Source organism: Rhinoderma darwinii, chromosome 1 (assembly GCF_050947455.1).
Source record: "Rhinoderma darwinii isolate aRhiDar2 chromosome 1, aRhiDar2.hap1, whole genome shotgun sequence".
Classification (NCBI taxonomy): Eukaryota; Metazoa; Chordata; class Amphibia; order Anura; family Rhinodermatidae; genus Rhinoderma; species Rhinoderma darwinii.
The window spans coordinates 225,331,106-225,353,279 of record NC_134687.1 but is presented as its reverse complement, the minus strand read 5'-3'; the positions used below and the strand labels follow the sequence as shown (position 1 = coordinate 225,353,279).

At 35.8% G+C, this 22,174-nt stretch overlaps 1 protein-coding gene across 3 annotated transcripts in view; it reads left to right on the top strand.

Moving 5' to 3' along the window:
- Positions 1–441: 441 nt before the first annotated feature.
- Positions 442–22,174, top strand: part of EPHA5 (EPH receptor A5) — a 350,419-nt gene continuing 328,686 nt past the window's right edge. For all 3 annotated transcript variants that reach the window (XM_075861931.1, XM_075861939.1, XM_075861921.1), the window contains exon 1: positions 442–1,291. In XM_075861931.1, the coding sequence (XP_075718046.1) occupies positions 1,138–1,291 (154 nt within the window). In that variant the 5' untranslated portion in view covers positions 442–1,137. The remainder of the gene's footprint in view (positions 1,292–22,174) is intronic.

The window sequence follows — 22,174 nt, the reverse complement described above, 5'->3', positions numbered from 1 at the left end:
CCCTAAATCTAGAAGTACCCCTACTATAAATACACAGGACTATTACTGTTAATACAGCAGTATCCCCATTTTCAATATAGCAGTTTTCCTTTATAAGGAGAATCCTGACATGATGCTCCTACTAGTTAATATTGCACCAGTGCATTTGCTGGGATGATACACTGCAGAGTGCTAAGGATCAGATATCACCAGCTGAAAGGGAAATCTTATATTTCATTTAGCCTGACAACCAAGATTTATAATGCAGATCCTGGTAGTGTCAGGCTGTGCATACATTGTAGTGAATATTGTATTTCCTTTAGGCAATAGTAGACTTGTGTGTGTCTAGCAGAGAATCCAGCTGTAGTGCTCAGCAGTAGGAGCTGTGTGTGCCCTGCTGGCAGCAGACACTCGGGCATCAGAGGCAGGATGGCATTCCCATCCATCGTGTGATTGTGCTGTGGACAGATCTTCCTCCTGAACTTCACACTGACTCCATGCCTTTCTCCCCTACTGAGCAGGATGTCTACACAGTGTCCTTGGCAGCAGAACTGAGGGAAGTGTGGAGGTCCTGGCACTGAGCTATCTGCTGGATGTTTACTTCTTGTCATCCATTCCTCTCCTGTGCTCCATCTCCCTCCACATCTAGCTCTACAAGTCTGCCCTCACTCACTATCTCCCATTCTGACAGCCTTAATGTGGACATCATTGCTATTTGCAACTCCCCAGCCCTGTAAGATCTGCTTCTCCCTCCCATTCATCTCAACCCCTCTTCCCATTCCTGCCCATCCTAATACCGTCTGACTTTTGGTGGGGAGAAGAAAAGTGTGTGGGGGCTGCTCTTGTCACATCCCTCATCCACCACCCCCATCATCCGGCTCCTGTGAGCCCTCATCATCATCATCACACACGCGTCCACATCAAAGTGGAGAAGAGGAGGAGAGAAGAAGGAGGCACATCAGGGTTATTTGTAGGAGAGGAGGAGAAAGGAGAGAAAGCCTTACACCTGATCACATCCCAGGAAGAGACCAGCACTAAGGGGAAGGGACCAGCACTAAGGGGAAGGGTCCAGCACTAAGGGGAAGGGACAAGTTCTTCATCAGCTCCTGGATTGTGTGACTGGACATCTAGGGAAGAGGTCCTCTGCTGTGGGAGAAGATGCTGCGTGCCAGGTCTGCTGCTGGACTGCCCTGCTCTAACGCTGGATGCTCTCGGGCTTTTAATACTGGATTTGGCTCACATTTAACCCTTTGGATCTGGTTTATTACCTGCTGCTGCATCTCGGGGACCTTCGCTAGCCCAAGTAATGAAGGTAAATAAAGCATCATCTTCATTTTACTTACAACGTCACAGTACAAGCTTTATCTCATTATATTAACGCCACAGACAAGCAAAGCGTGCGACATCCCTGACATTTGTCGCATCCATCACTCAGTTACAGGGATGCTAGGGCATAGGCAGGTATGACGATAGTGCTGTTTAGAACTAATAAAATATAATGTACTCAATTTATATGGCAAGGATCAGTGAATATTTGTTAGTATTTGGATGTTTATGATGTGTAGAAGAAGACATGCGATGGGACTATACATCACCTGCAAGGAACTTACTTTTTTATGTGATGTGCTAGTACTTGATGCTGAGTAGAGAGAGCTGTACCTGAATGTTATATATATATATATATATATATATATATATATATATATATATATATATATATATATATGTGTGTGTGTGTGGTGTGTGTGTGTGTGTGTGTGTATATATATATATTTATATATAACACTGAATTACTAATGCTGAAAATTATGTTTCCATTTTGTTGTACAAACTTGGTAGATATTTCTTATATGCATCTCCTTCAAAGAAGTGAAATAAATGTCTGAGACTTTGGAAGGACATGTTTAGTAGTCTACCTTATTGAGTATGGTGTGTATCCATCCAGACTTCACATATATTTATGATTTCTTCTCTTGCTTAATCTAATACAGAAGTTAGAAACTTTTCATAATTTCCTTGTTTTGTTTTCACAATACCGCATTTGTTATGGTTATTATTGTTGCTTTTTTGAACATCATAATGTTCACCTACTTGTGACATTCAGCTCAAACTGGGCATCTGCAGATATAATGCAACATGTTAATTCAAGATCTTTGTAAGTCGAAATATCTATCTATCTATCTATCTATCTATCTATCTATCTATCTATCTATCTATCTATCTATCTATCTATCTATCTATCTATCTATCTATCTATCATCTATCTATCTATCTATCTATCTATCTATCTATCATCTATCTATCTATCTATCTATCTATCTATCTATCTATCTATCTATCTATCTATCTATCTATCTATCTATCTATCTATCTCATATAATCTATCTATCTATCTATCTATCTATCTATCTATCTATCTATCTATCTATCTATCTATCTATCTATCTATCTATCTATCTATCTATCTATCTATCTATCTATCTCTCTCTATCTATCTCATATAATCTATCTATCTATCTATCTATCTATCTATCTATCTATCTATCTATCTATCTATCTATCTATCTATCTATCTATCCCATATCTATCTATCTATCTATCTATCTATCTATCTATCTATCTATCTATCTATCTATCTATCTATCTATCTATCTATCCCATATCTATCTATCTATCTATCTATCTATCTATCTATCTATCTATCTATCTATCTATCTATCTATCTATCTATCTATCTATCTATCTATCTATCTATCTATCTCACCGATCTGGTCCACTCTTCACCCATTATCACTCACTTCACACATCATTCACTTATTATATATACATATATATATATATATATATATATATATATATATATATATACGTATACATATATTTTTATTTTTTTTCTTAAAGAAACCCACTATATCCAGTCTTGCTGGTACAGTCACTGTCAGTAGTCATGAAGACCAAAGCAATATCATGCTGTGCAGTCCTGATAATATTGTGGAGGAGATGAGAATAGAGTTGACTCTTGGGTCACAGCAGTGCTGCAGGGTTTATGCTGATGTCTTGTTAGGAAGTTGTTCCTTGAACATTGAAAATGAGTCAAGAGCTATGGAAGTCCATGACATTATTAGATTACTATTGCTAGGGTACAGGATACTACATTCATTTGATTTTGACATCGCACATAGCAGTGTTTTGGTCATTTAAACGTGATCACAATAGTATTTTGGTCATGGACTACTGAATAAGGAATTCATGTACTAAATTTTGCAATGTACATTAGTACTCATATAATGTACATATGAAAATTACTGAACGGTTCTGTGCATATCTTTATACAGTATTCAACACCCCTAGGCCTAGAGCATGTCTAAAATATGGTTAAAATAGTCATAATGGTTACCAGGAACGCTAGTTATACTAAGAGACTTCTCTTCTCAAAATGATGAAATACTGATATATACAGTAGTTCCCTGCCATTTAAACTTCTGGTGAACTCACATAGAAAAAAGTAAGAGGGAAGCTATAGCGGCTAATGTGGTATAACCAATGTAGATGGAGTTCCAGGGTATAATATAGTATATTATAGTACTGTTATACTGTAGTATTTGCTACATTGGTACTGTTTATTATACATACTGTTTCTTTTGTCATTGTTACATTTGCTTCTAGCCTGACAACATGAGTTCCCTTTAGTTTATTCCCGGCTGATACCGAATTCCATATATGTGACCTTTACTATTCTCCGTAATAAAAAATACAACTTCATGTCAATATCTGATTCAAAACTTTTTTAAATTTTTATAAAAAACATGCTCGCAAAGTTAAAAATAAGTGTTTTTTCTTTGTATATAGGCCATACAAGTGTCCATGCCTGACATAAAAATTCATAAAATATTTCATTTTTATACATTTTGTAAACACTATTTATAATACTACCATTCTATTTAAGACATATTTTGAGAAGAAGATTCATCTTGATCGGGAGTGTCATAGTTCATTGGAAACCAATAGATATCACAATGCTTCACTGTGTGTATTAATTGACAACGTCCTATAAGTATTTTTATACTGACTAATGGCTTTTCAGAACTGTTTACTACTTTAAGTCTTAGTATTAGTAGTAGGAGCAGTAGTAGTAATAATGCCAAAATACAAGATCTTTGTAACACACTGGGAAAGATGATAGATAGATAGATAGATAGATAGATAGATAGATAGATAGATAGATAGATAGATAGATAGATAGATAGATAGATAGATAGATAGATAGATAGATAGATATGAGATAGATAGATAGTTATGAGATAGATAGATAGATAGATAGATAGATAGATAGATAGATAGATAGATAGATAGATAGATAGATAGATAGATAGATAGATAGATAGATAGATAGATATGAGATAGATAGATAGATAGATAGATAGATAGATAGATAGATAGATAGATAGTTATGAGATAGATAGATAGTTATGAGATAGATAGATAGATAGATAGATAGATAGATAGATAGATAGATAGATAGATAGATAGATAGATAGATAGATAGATAGATAGATAGGAAGAGTTACTATATTAATATATAAATTCAGTGGTTTCTAGAATTTTTATTTAAGTAGGATTGATAGTTTAGTACTTTGTGAACATATTTAATATTGCAATTTGTAACCATTTGAATAAAAAATTGGATTCTAAAAAAAAAATCTGATCATTATTCCGTTTAATATTATAATATTGCGTTTGTGGCTTGAGATAAATTCCCACTATATATATATATATATATATATATATACACACACACACACACACACACATATATATATACATGCAGGCAGGATTGCTGTGGTGTGACTTGTACTGAGAGATCATTTGCCACCCTAGACTAGTGAAATTACTGTCTTCTGTTCAGTTCAGAAAAAAGTAATTGTTTTGATAGAAAAGTTTCCTTGCTTATATAACTATGGTATAGACTAGCCTTAGTAGCAATGTCCTCAGGTTAGTGAAGGATATATTAATATATATATATATATATATATATATATATATATATATATATATATTATTTTTTTTTTGCTATATTTAGCTATTGTGAAGAGTCATAGTATTGGAGAATACCCTTGACTTATCCATCATATATGAAAAAGCATTTTAGTTACTGTATATTTTAAGCACCAAAAAGGGAACTGTAATAGGTAAGTGTACAGTCAATGACTCTGGGAAGAAGATAGATACTACTAGTAGCTTAGAGAACAAGAGACATATGTCGGTGGAATTATCTACCAAATCAGAAATACATATATATATATATATATATATATATATATATATATATATATATATATATATACACTACCGTTCAAACGTTTAGGGTCACTTAGAAATTTCCTTATTTTTTAAAAAAAATCACAGTTTTTTTCAATGAAGATAACATTAAATTAATCAGAAATACACTCTATACATTGTTAATGTGCTAAATGACTATTCTAGCTGCAAACGTCTGGTTTTTAATGCAATATCTACATAGGTGTATAGAGGCCCATTTCCAGCAACCATCACTCCAGTGTTCTAATGGTACATTGTGTTTGCTAACTGTGTTAGAAGGCTAATGGATGATTAGAAAACACTTGAAAACCCTTGTGCACCTTGTGCAATTATGTTAGCACCGCTGTAAACAGTTTTGCTGTTTAGAGGAGCTATAAAACTGACCTTCCTTTGAGCTAGTTGAGAATCTGGAGCATTACATTTGTGGGTTCGATTAAATTCTCAAAATGGCTAGAAAAAGAGAGCTTTCATGTGAAACTCGACAGTCTATTCTTGTTCTTAGAAATGAAGGCTATTCCATGCGAGGAATTGCCAAGAAACTAAAGATTTCCTACAACAGTGTGTACTACTCCCTTCAGAGGACAGCACACACAGGCTCTATCCAGAGTAGAAAGAGAAGTGGGAGGCCCCGCTGCACAACTGAGCAACAAGACAAGTACATTAGAGTCTCTAGTTTGAGAAATAGACGCCTCACATGTCCTCAACTGGCAGCTTCATTAAATAGTACCCGCAAAACGCCAGTGTCAACGTCTACAGTGAAGAGGCAACTCCGGGATGCTGGCCTTCAGGGCAGAGTGGCAAAGAAAAAGCCATATCTGAGACTGGCTAATAAAAGGAAAAGATTAATATGGGCAAAAGCACACAGACATTGGACAGAGGAAGATTGTAAAAAAGTGTTATGGACAGACGAATCGAAGTTTGAGGTGTTTGGATCACACAGAACAACATTTGTGAGACGCAGAACAACTGAAAAGATGCTGGAAGAGTGCCTGACACCATCTGTCAAGCATGGTGGAGGTAATGTGATGGTCTGGGGTTGCTTTGGTGCTGGTAAAGTGGGAGATTTGTACAAGGTAAAAGGGATTTTGAATAAGGAAGGTTATCACTCAATTTTGCAACGCCATGCCATACCCTGTGGACAGCGCTTGATTGGAGCCAATTTCATCCTACAACAGGACAATGACCCAAAGCACACCTCCAAATTATGCAAGAACTATTTAGGGAAGAAGCAGGCAGCTGTTATTCTATCTGTAATGGAGTGGCCAGCGCAGTCACCAGATCTCAACCCCATAGAGCTGTTGTGGGAGCAGCTTGACCGTATGGTACGCAAGAAGTGCCCATCAAGCCAATCCAACTTGTGGGAGGGCCTTCTGGAAGCATGGGGTGAAATTTCTCCCGATTACCTTAGCAAATTAACAGCTAGAATGCCAAAGGCCTGCAATGCTGTAATTGCTGCAAATGGAGCATTCTTTGACGAAAGCAAAGTTTGAAGGAGAAAATTATTATTTCAAATAAAAATCATTATTTCTAACCTTGTCAATGTCTTGACTATATTTTCTAGTCAATTTGCAACTCATTTGATAAATATAAGTGTGAGTTTTCATGGAAAACACAAAATTGTCTGGGTGACCCCAAACTTTTGAACGGTAGTGTATATATATATATATAGTGTTATCACTTAGCATCATAAATAGTCGTCCTTAGCATTTGCATGGGTTGTTGTGGTTCATTACATAAATCTGTACTCTATTTGTAAAGGCTTTAGGCCTAGACAAGATATTCATTTGCAATCTTTAGCAGATCTTAATTCCAAAGGTATAAAACACAGATCTACTCCACACGATGTAAAATACAACGCAATATCTGATTTACAATCTATAGATACAAGGTGAGGAATTCCTTCTTCTGGGACACAGGCTGCTTCCCATTTCTACACTGAAATGAACCGTGTTCAGGTGCTGGAAGTTTTCATTCATGTCCGGTCTTGAATGTTTTTTAGAACAGGAAGACGACTGACAAGTAACAATAGCAGAATGGGATAAGTTTACCTCTGTATCAGACCACATAACAATAGGAACTCTTACACTGGGTGAAAAGCCATTATTATCCTTTTGTAAGATTAGAAGTGACCTACAAATTCTTAGCACGTGAAGGTGGCTTGTTAAAACTCTTCAGGAAATACTTGTTTGTTCATTACGAGAAAAATTGCAATTTTTTTAGTGTATATAGAGTATATGTGTACAATAATAATAATAATAATAATAATAATAATAATAATAATAATAAAATTAACTCATAACTATATATCAAATGACTGCATATAGTATATGATTGTATTGATGATAGTTGACTATGGATGTTTTTGTAGAGGTTTGTGTACATGCATAATAAACACCATTCAACTAATAATGGCTTTTAGAACGTACTATAAACAAATAATAATATGGCTAGAGAGAAAACTCTTACATAGATAGATAGATAAATAGATAGATAGATAGATAGATAGATAGATAGATATGAGATAGATAGATAGATAGATAGATAGATAGATAGATAGATAGATAGATAGATAGATAGATAGATAGAGATAGATATGTGATAGATAGATAGATATAGATAGATAGATAGATAGATAGATAGATAGATAGATAGATAGATAGATAGATAGATAGATAGATAGATAGATAGATAGAGATAGATATGTGATAGATAGATAGATAGATAGAGATAGATATGTGATAGATAGATAGATAGATAGATAGATAGATATAGATAGATAGATAGATAGAGATAGATATGTGATAGATAGATAGATAGATAGATAGATAGATAGATAGATAGATAGATAGATAGATAGATAGATAGATAGATAGATAGATAGATAGATAGATAGATGGATGGATGGATGGATGGATGGATGGATGGATGGATAGATAGATAGATAGATAGATAGATAGATAGATAGATAGATAGATAGATAGATAGATAGATAGATAGATAGATATGAGATAGATAGATAGATAGATAGATATGAGATAGATAGATAGATAGATAGATAGATAGATAGATAGATAGATAGATAGATAGATATGAGATAGATAGATAGATAGATATGAGATAGATAGATAGATAGATATAAGATAGATAGATAGATAGATAGATAGATAGATAGATAGATAGATAGATAGATAGATAGATAGATAGATAGATAGATAGATAGATAGATAGATAGATAGATAGATAGATATGAGATAGATAGATAGATAGATATGAGATAGATAGATAGATAGATAGATAGATAGATAGATAGATAGATAGATAGATAGATAGATAGATAGATAGATAGATAGATAGATATGAGATAGATAGATAGATAGATATGAGATAGATAGATAGATATAAGATAGATAGATAGATAGATAGATAGATAGATAGATAGATAGATAGATAGATAGATAGATAGATAGATAGATAGATAGATAGATAGATAGATAGATAGATAGATAGATAGATAGATGATAGATATTTAAGAAGAAGTATTTATTTGCATGGTGATAGTTATGTTCTAGAGTAATAGTATATACGGTCTAGTAAACTTTTAAGTACTCTGTTAGCTTTTTATCTGGCTATTATAAAAAAGAAAACATTTTTGACACATGAAAGTTTTTTTTGAGAACAGATTAAGCATGAAAACAATAATGAAAGTCATATGGTGAATATAGACATGCAATACTCCCTACAGATAATGTCACTTGTGATCTTTTTTTTCACGGGCAGATGGCAAAGGTAAATCCTGTAGGCTACATGCAGGTATTAATGCTGCAAACTAAACCAGGCCTTGTTTTTATCGGCATCACTTTGATGAGCTACCTTAGAAGGCTGTTTGACAAGATTCAGACAAACAATGGGATGATAGACTAGAAGTAACAACATATGTGTGAATTGGAGGAAGAGGAGCAGTATAGAATTACTGGGTGGAACTGCATTTCAGGTTTCTTCGTCAGTAAATGTGCTGCTAGAGTGCACATAAAGAAACATCCCGAGATGGTCTTCTGATATGTAGCCAGTTATTTTGTAATATTAGCCAGTATTTACTATAGAAAGAACTGTCACTGTATTGCGGCCCATCTGGAACTAATGAGGTTAAGTAAAATCCCTATGTTACAAAACTCCCCTCTAAGCCTATTCTTTCTTCCCTAAACCACAGAACACAAAGGCTGTCCTTTTTACTGCCAACGTCTCTGCCCTCTCTGACCTTTTCCTGCTAAAATCAGGGGAACATCACAAAGAGAAGAGGGTGGGCACATGAGGCCAGAAATTTCAGATATTGTTTGAGGTTTTCCAGCTGTTTTTAAGAATGAGTATGTGAACGCTTTGTGATGGTAAATAGATCATACATACTAATAAAAGAAATAGGCCTGCTATCATTTGACAACTTCCTCTGCAATAGAGTCAGTAATAATAAAATAAATGGATTTCCTTCTCTATGTGAGTTGTATTGTCAGTGTTGTATTAAACCTACCAAATAAGCGTGTGTGTGTGTGTGTGTTTATATATGTGTGTGTGTATGTGTGTTTATATATGTGTGTGTTTATATATATGTGTGTGTGTGTTTATATATGTGTGTGTTTATATATATGTGTGTGTGTCTGTGTGTTTATATATGTGTCTGTATATATATATATATATATATATATATATATGTGTGTGTGTGTGTTTATATATGTGTGTGTGTATGTATGTTTATATATGTGTCTGTATATATATATATATATATATATATATATATGTGTGTGTGTGTGTTTATATATGTGTGTGTGTGTTTATATATATATGTGTGTGTGTGTGTGTGTGTGCGTGTGTGTATGTTTATATAATGTGTGTGTTTATATATCTATAGGTGTGCGTATGTGTTTATATATATATATATATATATATGTGTGTGTGTGTGTGTGTGTGTGTGTGTGTATATATGTGTGTGTGTGTGTGTTTGTGTTTATATATGTGTGTGTGTATGTGTGTTTATATATGTGTGTCTGTATATATACACATGTGTGTGTGTGTGTTTATATATGTGTGTGTGTTTATATATATGTGTGGTGTGTGTGTATGTTTATATAATGTGTGTGTTTATATATCTATAGGTGTGCGTATGTGTTTTTATATATATATATATATATATATATATATTCATATGTGTGTGTGTGTATATATGTGTGTGTGTGTTTATATATATATATATATATGTGTGAGTGTGTGTATGTGTTTATATATGTGTGTGTATGTGTGTATGTGTGTGTATGTGTGTGCTTATATATATGTGTGTGTGTGTGTGTGTGTGTGTGTGTGTGTGTCTGTGTGTATGTGTGTGTATATGTGTGTATGTGTGTATATATGTATTTGTGTGTGTGTTTATGTGTGTGTTTATGTGTGTATGTGTGCATGTGTGTTTATGTGTGTGTGTGTGTGTGTGTGTGTGTGTGTATGTGTGTGTGTGTGTGTGTGTGTGTGTGTGTGAGTGCGTGAGTATGTGTGTGTGAGTGCGTGAGTATGTGTGTGTGTGTGTGTGTGTGAGTGCGTGAGTATGTGTGTGTGTGTGTGTGTGTGTATGTGTGTGTGAGTATGTGTGAGTATGTGTGTGTGTGAGTCTGTGTGTGTGTGAGTATGTGTGTTGCCAAACCTCCATATATGGAACTATATAAACAGAGGTATGTGATTGTAAGAGCTGCTTTGGTAGTTGGAAAGTGTCTATTTGAACATTTTTTTTTAGCATCATATTTTATATTATTAAAAATAACGGAGAACAAGAACCCTTAAAAACGGGATTACACTCTAGGAAAATATAAATAAATATATTTTTATTTATTTACTCTTTATCGTGAGGTAATTGAGTGCTGGAGAGTAGTATTCAACTTGTTTTGGGCACATTTGTAAGTGAATAAATGATACAATTTATGCGAATCAGATATATATAGATATATAGATATATATTAACACTGAAATAAAAATATCCACTATAGGAGCACATTTTTCATATTTTATGAAGAATATACCGATTTTGCAGTACTGTCATTTTCCTGACAATGGAGTTTCTCTGTGGAGAATACCTATATTCCTTTGGAATTGTATTATCACAGCAGATAACACCAATTAAACAGTATGGCATGTCTAGTAGATGAGATACTGCATGTGTGTCCTCTGTTGCATCATATATCAAAAAAGTTTTGGAGGAACTGCTGTCTGTAGATCATCACGTAAAGATCGTCATTAAAATACTTGTTTTTTGGTTTGCGTTTAGTATACAGTATATTTTTTTCACATTACAACATCTCATGAAGCTGCAATATAGCTGCATATGTGTTTTTTGTTGTTATCTATTGATTTGTTACTAGTATGTGATTTTTCCACCAACACTATAAAAGCTCCTTATACTAAAAATGATAATTGTCGCAAATGCCGCAATTTGCATTAAAAATTCCGACTTTTGCCCATTTTATGCCACCCTCGCCACTGTAAATAAGGGGTGTGACTTAAACACAGAGGTGGTGCCACTGCGGTTCGACAAATTAATTATAATTTACGCCGGAAAACTGGTGTAAATGATAGAGTAAAGCTAAGCTAGCTCCCAGGTGGCGTAGATTTCTATCTGTGGAGCATATTAAGGTAGAGGCCCGTGCCGGGCCTTGTGCTTTGCCCTTCCTGATCAGACTACCCACCCCCTCTCCCCCTTCCCATCAGCCACATAAATATGTATGCTCACCTCACCGGTCCTCTTTGCTTCTCCCTTCCGAGTCCCCTCAGGCTCCTTCAGCATGCAGCAGCTCATACAAGGTCCTGACGTCGCCAGCGTCAGGTCGTTGTATGTGATGCAGCACTCAGGACGTTGAGTGCCGCGTCGCATATAAGGCCCTGACTCTGCTCGGCTTTCATGCTGATGAAGCCTAAGGTGACCTGGAGGGGATAAACGAAAAGGAGCAGTGAATTTCGTATACATTTATTTATTTTAGGTCCAATTGTGCGAATGGGGGGCGCATGGATGCGGTCGTTACGCCACAATTGTGGCACAGAGCCAGGGGAAATTTTCAACACATTTATTAAGAGGTATGCGTCTCTTAATAAATCTGTCAAATCTTATTCCAGCAGATCAGAAAACTAAGACTAGCGTATGAATCACCAGGCTTAGTAAATCTGCCCCATAGTATATTATTGTTATCATTATTATTACTACTACTATAGCATAATACTATGCTAAAACATATATAGTAAAATTCCTATACTTCTGCATCAATGTGACCTGAGAGGTGTCGTATTATCAGACGGGTAAGAAAAACTCTCTTGTAGAGAACATTCATTGAAATCAAATGTTAATATAAAATATGCTACTATACCTTTGTTTTTTGAAGGCATCTTATACAGTAGTTGGTTCTCTCTGCTCAGACTTCTACTTTTAGGTTTGTGGGATTTCACATTATCAATAAATACATCAATACTGCTCCTATGTACTTGAAATGTATATGGTTTATTACATATATTTATAAAATAATTAACATTTAACACATTTTAGAGGTGGGTTATAGGGAAGACTTAAGTGTTAACTGTGACGGAAGAGAGGAGCAATTACATCAAAGAGATTTCCAGGGTTTAAACTCCGTAGATTTTCACCCTGGACACTCTGGGCCTATATCGTGGGGTTGAACTTTTTGGGTCCCAATAACAAGAGGTGAATAGAGCTGATATGAGGGGATAGGTCGAGAGTGGGGCCTTGTTTCTGGCACCTAAAGCTATCCCCTCTCTTTCTTCTATACCCCTTCTATACTTCTAGTGTATCCCTATAATAGCCTACAACTCTGTAACAATGTTTTTTGGTATGTATTATCTATAAATAAGAATACATATGTACTGGTACTATTATCCCTAGCGGGAAAAAGAGTTATACTTTGTGAAAAGAAAGAGAAATAAAAATAATAAAAGTAAAATAGAAAAATAACCCTACATAAAGAAATGAATGTAATCGGTAATAAAGACTAAACAGATAAAATCTGTTTTAAGCACAAGCATGTATAACAGCCATATGCATGTTCCCTTAGAGTGCATTCTCACTTGCCCCATTGAGCCAATTTTTTTGTGATGAACATGTTCATAACTGTTTTTACATCAGTTGTCCAACCTGTACTCCATTGACCTCAATTTGAAAAAAGTAGGGAAAAGCATGTTTTTTCCTTCCGTTGTCCATGATATTAAAACACATGAAGTCACAATATTTCTTAGCAAGAAATTGTAGTAGTTCTGAAAAATTGTTTTTGCAGAAATTTCTGTTATTTTATGCAATTTTCCCCATTCCTATACGAAGCTTCTTTCAAAACTCTGTTGGTTGCCCACGGAAACAGACAGCTGTTTACCTTCACTATACTGTCAGTCATGTGACCTAACGGCTTAGTTCTTACGATGTAGCTGTCCTTCCACAATGTCGATGACAACCTGCCTTTATGTTTGTTAGCAAACTCAATGAAGCTGCTGCTGACTTAACAGACGCTGCATTGGAAAAGGTCTGAAGATCCAATTCTCTAGACCAAGTCTTTTACCCCAGCAGGTCACAGTAAGACATCTCAAATCATAACTGGTATACCTGTACTTCTTTAATAAATGTGTTCCACCATCTCAGATTCCCTACAAATCCTTTGTATAATTGGTGGAGTGATTCTAAACCCGTGAGTTTCTGCAACCCTGACTTTGTGTGCATCACGTCCCATGAGGACACTAGTGTGAAGGGTAACACTTTTAATAGGACTGCAGAAAAAATTTCAGTTCAAAATTAACCTATTTATTTTATTTCCAAAGTTCATATGTGGAAATGTCATTGTGATTGGTTAGTGGTCCCTGCTGCCTGCTTTGAACTAGCTCCTAAATGCTGTGTGGGCAAGCAGTATATGTGGGAAGGGAATAGTTTTGTTACGCAGGTTTAGAAATAAAATGTATCTTACCTCCCATGTTGCAGAAAATAGTCCAGGCTGCGAAGTGGCAATTTATATAATCCTTAACTATAACCCATTATATATATTTTGCTTTACCTGTATATACTGTAGGATATATATATATCTTGTGTGGCAGCTTATTCACTGGGTACTGATATATGCATGCGACGTATGGCTTAAATTGGGGCGCTTTGTGAGTTTATGTTTTATGAAATTTCACTCTATTCACCTATATTTTATTACTGTTATTCCAAGATCTGTAACACTTTTCCACGTTGAATCTTTTCTATGACTTATGCCGCAGAATTGTGACACCTTCTGCAGTTGCCGACCCTTTTGCCCCCTAAAAAATGATTGCCTTTGTATCCGTTAGAGGTGAAAAATAAAACCTGTCAACTCTGTGCCATGACATATGCAGATGGTGATCCATTTCTGTTTTTACTAATTCTGTCTATGAATCATTGCTTCTGGGAAATAAAACTTCAGAGCAGCTGAGAGTATATTGAGATACTGAATGTGTAACACCAATACTGTTGGGAATGCATTGACATTCATGTTCTGTGAGATCTCATATTGGCTGCAGGTAAAAGATAAGTTTGATACAATGAATGGGGAGCGAGTTTCCTTGGTTACATACCATATCTTGGTAATAAGGAACATTTGTTAAGCATTTGGAAGAGTCTGATTGACTTGACTGTAAAACAATTAGAATAACCTGCAGGGCAAGTGCAAACTTTGTTAATTTCTATGACAACAAAAACAAGTAATAAAGGCTTCCAAAGCACTAGTACAGATGTAGCCATCTTTAACTTGATTCTGATAACTTGCTGCAGCGTGATATCACACAACAAAAGCCATTAAAAAGTCATTGAAAAAGTCAAGATAAGAGATCTAGCCATTGTTTATTTAAAGCGTTAAAAGTCAAGGTAAAGACGGCTACATCTGTAAGTCGCTGATTTGGAATATTAAGGCTAGTTGCCTAGATGTGCCACTCGGGCCGTTTTTAACGGCATCCGATAGTGGCACCTGATAATTTTCACGGATCCATTCACTTTAGCGGCTGAATAGGGTCCAATTATCCGATCCGTGGAAAGATAGGACATGTCCTATCTTTCTGCGGATCACCGACGGGACCCGGCCGCCGCACACTGTCATGTGCATGAGGCATAATAAAGATAAGGCAGAATGTACCCCAAGTGACACATTGTGCATTTGTTAATTACTTCTTCACTGACTTTTTATAGTTACACTCAGTCAGTAATCACCCCAACCCATTAAACTGTCATTTCTTTTCCACACCTAGGTATACAAAAGTCTATATCATGACCCTGTCTTTATAGGCGGATGTTCTCCTGAGCACCATAGAGTATTTTTAAAGGGTGTCTCAGTCATGGATTTACATGGCAATAATATGACCACATATTAGGGTTCTATTTGAGCTTAGTTCAAAAGAGCTGTAAAACTGACCTTGGTTGAACTTTTATAACCTTGTATATTTCGTTAGCATTTTTTACATGAGTAGTCCAATCTGTACTGTATTGACCTCAATATGAAAATCCTTGACAACGCGCATTGCTAACAGAATAGTGCAGCATGATATGCTTTTCTGTCCATCTATATCCACTCCTACAAAAGTAGGTTTTTACGTTCACTTTTCGTTTACATTGAGGTATTCGACATTATGATTTGACGACTGATGTAAGCATCTCAGCTTTCTGTACATAAAAACTTGCAGGGTCATACATCTAAAGAAAAATTCTAATGAGAATGCAGTCTTTTATCTAAGGCAGTGGCATACACAGAAGTGGGAGGAACATATAGAACATATCAAACTGGGCCCCCTATTAAGGTGCCAGGCTTTTGCCACTAAGGACACAAAGGCCTGTGATTGCTTCCCTCCTGCACCCAATTTGCATGACTCTTGAGGCAATTCCTCTTTGTTTGCTAACAATACAATTGCTCTGAAGAGGGGAGTCCTGCACCGGATCTTGCCACCTAACAGCAAAAGGGCTTGGGTCCAAACCGGATTGGGCTGCCTTTCTTTACAGGCCCCATAGGAGCTGCATGCACTGTGCCTCTATGGTAGGTACAGTATGCTCTTGTACATCATTAATTGTAGATGTGATGTTCAGCAGTGTGTATAGAATCAGTGGGGTAATGCGAAGCTCCTGAGCCCAAATGTAAAAACAGTGACCGGGCCCCCACCTGCCTTGTTCTAAATTGATACTGTGGGGTAGATTTACTAAGCTAGCTAGGATTAAGACCAGGCAGACTGAAGATGGGCCAAATTTATCACAGTGGTGCATGCTGTACAGTATAATAAATGTGGCTCAACTTGCTAGACATGCGTAGCACATTTCCTTACATCAACTCTTACACTACCCCTTACTGATCCTACTGGATCTCTCGCAGGGTTTGACAATGTAGACCACCAACTCCTACTCAATATACTCCATTCTATTGGCCTTAAGAATACTGCTCTCTTGGTTTTCTTCCTATCTCTCTGACCGCACATTCAGTGTATTCTTTACTGGTTCTCCTTCTTCTCCTCTTCCCCTTGCTGTTGGGGTTCCTCAGGGATCAGTCCAGACATAGCCCTTGTTGGACAACTATCAGCAGATTTTGCTTCCGGAACCATATTTATGCTAATATATATATGCCAATTATATACCTATTCCTGTGACATTACTCCCACTCTAATAAAAAACATCTATTATCTGTCGGCCTCTCTCTATCTGAAACTGAATCTTTCAAAAACTGAGCTCCTTGTGTTTCCACCATCTACTAACCTAACTAATACTGATGTCTTCATCCCAGTAAGTGGTACTACCATAAAGCAGGCGGTGTCAGATAGCTGGAAGAAGGCTGCGTTGGATAGCTAGAAGCTGGGTGTGGTACACCAGTTGTAGTATGCCGGATACTAGACTTAGGATACTAGACTCAGGATACTGGACCTCTGCAGAAGATACTTTACTTGGAAGTACAACATTGCTCGGCCACTGAAACACTGGGCAGACTTCCTATTATAGTCCTGTAAGTGCAGGGATAGGCTGGCGAAACTACTGGTGTGTGCGCTGGCCTTTTATGAGAGCGGTCAGCGTTCGCATGTGCACATTATGAGCAGAGCCTGTCTTGATAGCATGACTGAGAGCTTGCCGGCGTCCCAGAGGAGGCAGTTAAGAGCACAGTTAAGCTGGCGGCCACGATCGCCAGCAGGGAGAGAACGTCGGTGGTCAGCGGCTGCCGGTGCTACGCTGCCCTGAAAACACATCTTTTTAGACGGGCTTATCACATTCCCTCATATGACTCCTTTCCTTTATCCCTCCCCCATTACATTAGTCTTCAGAACTAGATACCTTAATTCAACCTTATCTGCTCTACACTCCTTTCACCCTAATGCACTTTATATATCTCTGTATACACAGATACTGGCTGGTGACCGGCTCATGCAGCTTTATTTGTACTACCCTATTTTTACAAAAGACGACTGGACCATTGAACAAAAAACTTTTTGTATTTTGCATCAACCCTTTTTCCTCATAGATTGTAAGCTCTTGTGAGCAGGGTCCTCGCTCCTCTTGTTTGGATTGTTAATTAGTTTTGTCAATATGTAATGTCTGATATTGTCTGTACATGTTCCCTCTGAATTGAAAAGTGCTGCTGAATATGTTTGTTCTGTATAAATTAATATTATTAATTTTAGTTTGGCATAATTTTTGTTTCGGGCACCTATTAAGCCATGCCCTTTCCTCACTAAGCCACACGACTTTTTAAGAAGTGTATAGTGAGGCGCAAACATCTGTTCTTAAATTAGTCTTTGCACATTTTTCGACACATTATAGACGCACAGTAGTGAATCTGTGCCAGTGTGTCTTATTTTTGAAGTCAAGTGTAATTTAATAGAGGGCAGTATCATTCTAATATATGGTAGTTTATTACCCATAATATAATATATGCCACCTAATGATCATTGGAAATATTCACCATTTATTTGTGGTTTTATATTATTGGACACGGCACACACAGTTATATGCATGGTTAAACAACTCTCTTTTTAGTTAATAAGACCCACTAGATGAAGATGTAGCAATACAATGCTACATTAGCCCTAGGCAGCCTTCTGGGGCAGTAGTCAAGAATAGAAAGAAAGAGTTAGTATACAGTGCATTATGCCCTTTGTACTACTGCTGTAACAAGTCTATTAAAACCAGTAGACTTACAGCTCTCTGCTTAGGATCGCTGCCCCTCTTTGTTAGAAGAACTCATACAGACAGAATCTCAAAAAATACATCTTTGTGGAAGATTCTAAACTTTATTAAAAATATGACATTGCAGGCTAATAGTCTAATACATTTAACATTATCAGATATATTAATAACCATGTAGAGCAGTGTACTCCATTGATGACATATATATATATATATATATATATATATATATAGATATATATATATATATAGATATATATATATATATATATATATATATATATATATATATATATATATATATAGATATAGATATATATATTTATAGTTTAAAGTTACTGTTTCAAATTTTAGTTTGCTTTATTACATAGTCACATAGTTGGTACGGCTAAAAAATACAATGTTTTACCCTAAGAAAGAAAAAAAAAACATAAAGCATGAGCCAATTTGCCCTAAAAGCATGCCTACCTCAATACAATCCCGGAATGAAAAGAGATAACACACAGCTCATTGTTACATGTATGTTGATCTGAAAATAAAATATTTTAGTTGTTGTATAACAATTTTGCTCAAATTTTTCACAGTTGCTTTTTCTCTAAAGGATCGGATACATAGTAATTGACTTTTTGTGGATCATTGCGTTTATTCATTTGCTTAATAGAAATGTGTTGTAGCTGGATTAAAAAAACCATAGTGGTTGAGGATATTAAAAAGGTTTGTTGATTTGTTCCACTATTGTAATTAAAGCCATTCGTTATACTATTGCCTATATTTTCACATCTAAATGGTATTCATTATATCTAGTTAATTGACAATGCAGCTAAATGGACCTTCCTGGCTGAAACGATATAGAATATGCAAATATAAGAGCAGTCAACAAATAATCCAGTTGTGGATCAGTTAACACTTATCATTCCAATCTCTTTTTTTTTTATAGAGGGCTGTCCCTTCGATCAAAAAAGTGTCTAGAATTCGTCACTAGAGCATATTGGTGGGATCCAACTCCAGGAAACCCTGCTAATTTTTACTAATGAAGCAAGTCCCTGCAGTCGTTGAAGTGTCAGGACCCCTTTGCCACCGCTTAGATTGCTGTGACACTTATTAACTGCACTCATTAACTGATGGAAGTACACTCTAGTTCAGGCAACATAAAAGCATAAAGCTTATGTTAACATTTGAACACCATTTTATAGCTCACAAATACAATTAAAGAGGTTCTCCACCTTAAATTATTTTTAATTAAATATGGCTTAAGAGATATGGCTTAAGAGATATGGCTTAAGTCTTGACAAGCTGCCTCTACCCTCAGTCCAGTGCCCACGTTATCTTCTCCTGAAGACCAAATTGATTGCCAGGCATGTCCTGCTTGACAAACCAATTAAAAAGGCTTTGGTTGATAGGCAGTGTTTCCTAATAGAAAAACAAAAAAGAAAACGCAACTCCAGAAACATCTCAGGCACTCTTTGGGGAAAAAGAGTTTTTAATTCATTATATATCAAATTTATTACAATTTAGTTTATGAAAAACTACTTAGAAAAGGAGAAAATACTTTTCCAAACCTAGTAAACACCTAATAAACACCAGAACACACCACCTGGCCAGGTTAAATGGATTTAACATGAATTCAAATCCCCTTAGAGTACATTTCCCTTATGCATGATGCAGAATTTCTTAACAATTAGCGCCTCTAGTAAGTTTTAAAGGGTTACATAGAGGGAAAGAAAACGGCAGATTAAGTAATTTCGACATAAGTCCTCTTTTTTCAAGAAACGCTTGGCAGTACACATTTGCTGCAATATGAAGTATGGTGCAAAAGTTCCCTAAATAATTGGCCCCTCAAATACATTTTCACCGGTTATGTAGAGGGAAAAAGAGCAAGTTAGGCAATATTAACCAAAGTCCTCTTTTTCTAGGAAAATGCTTTAACCTGGCCAGGTGGTGTTTTCTGTTGTTTATTAGGGTTTTACCAGGTTTGGAAAAGCATTTTCTCCTTTTCTAAATAGTTTTTCATAAAATAAATTGTAATAAATTTGATATATAATTAATTAAAACTCTTTTCCCAAAGAGTGCCTGAGATGTTTCTGGAGTTGCTTTTTTGTTTTTCTATGGAATTTTTCCTGAAACGACACCGTGCAGTATTTTTCCTGCACTTTTTGGAGGATTTCTATTAGATGATTAAATCTCTTTTAATCTATAAGTGTTTCTTAATATCCTGCCACATCCCTCCTAACCATCACGTTTTTTACACAACTATCACACAAAACGGACCTCAAAGAGAGCAGTTATGCAAATGTAACCCAAAGTGGGCATTTTTGAAGAGTTGTGTGGGTGTTGCTAGTTGGACCAGGGCAGGGCTTCAAAATGTCCCACAGAGGGGGATTTAAAGGTTAGGAGGTATGCTGTTAAACATGTCTGGCACTGTGCAAACAGCAGAGATAGAGGAAAGCAGTTGGCAGCAGTCATGCAGTGTCAATGCCTATCTCAGGCTGCAGTATAATTAGATTTTTCTAAAAAAAATACATTTGGTCAGAAAACTCTTTATACTCTACATAGGAAGAAGAGAAACTTGTAAATGAATTGCATTGCACTATTACTGTTCCTGAGTTTCAGCCTGTTTTAGATCTCAGTGCTACATTTATAATTCTGGAGGATTCAGATCTGAAATAACCTTCATCTCTGTCTCCATGGAATGTGGTTAGTCGCATTTTGGAATGTGGTCTCTGTACAAAAGTAACTGTACATTCATATGATATAGTCCCACTGCATAGTATTAGCTAACCTGTTAGGGTTGTGTCTGTGAACAAGCTTATCAACTGGTTCTAATAGCAACTAGCAGAATTGTGAATGAAGCTGTGGACTATAATAGTGGCCAAAACTGGAAAATTATGAGCACCACAGTATCCTTTCTACACCAGTCACTGTGCAGTAATTTAATCTAGACTATACTACATTCCCCTCCTCCTGCATTTTAGGGGTGTGTCTGTCACCAGACTTGTTGACTGTTTCTATAAGCAACCAACTGATCTGCATAGCAGCTCTTGGGTATAGTACAGGCTGTAACTCAGGACCCGTGCTAGATAAATAATTCAATGTATTGACAAAGTTATTCAACCTTCTATGAAGATTATATTTACATATTAACGTGAATATAATGCTCAAAGGCTGATAAGCCCTTATAGAATTATATATTGTAAATGTAAGCAATTAACATTATACTCCATTATAAATATAATATCCATTGATATATCTTCTGCACTTTGTATTTTCATGACTGGTCCTACAGGGCAACAGCAGGGAATTTCAAATGCCTTGCAGGCCTGCATGTTATTATTAGAATTCACCCCCGGCTGAAGGAAGCAATTCCAATAATAACGTTATATTAGGATACTGGTATTCTTAAGCAGTAAACTGTATTACACCATTTATATCTTTTATCCATTTCATAAAAACGCAATAAAATATCTTGAGTGTAATGAATTTTGTTATTCTTCGAGTCATATAGAATATATTCATAACTTTAAAAATAAATATTAGTGACCTACTCAGTGCATTGTAATGTGAAAGGACATTGTTAATAAAATAGCAAAGGATTGACAATAATGATAAAGATAAAACATATTTCCTCTGATTAGATTCACTTGAGGTGGCAAAAAGATATGTTTTTATTTTCAATGATGGGTTGCAATGCAGAGCATA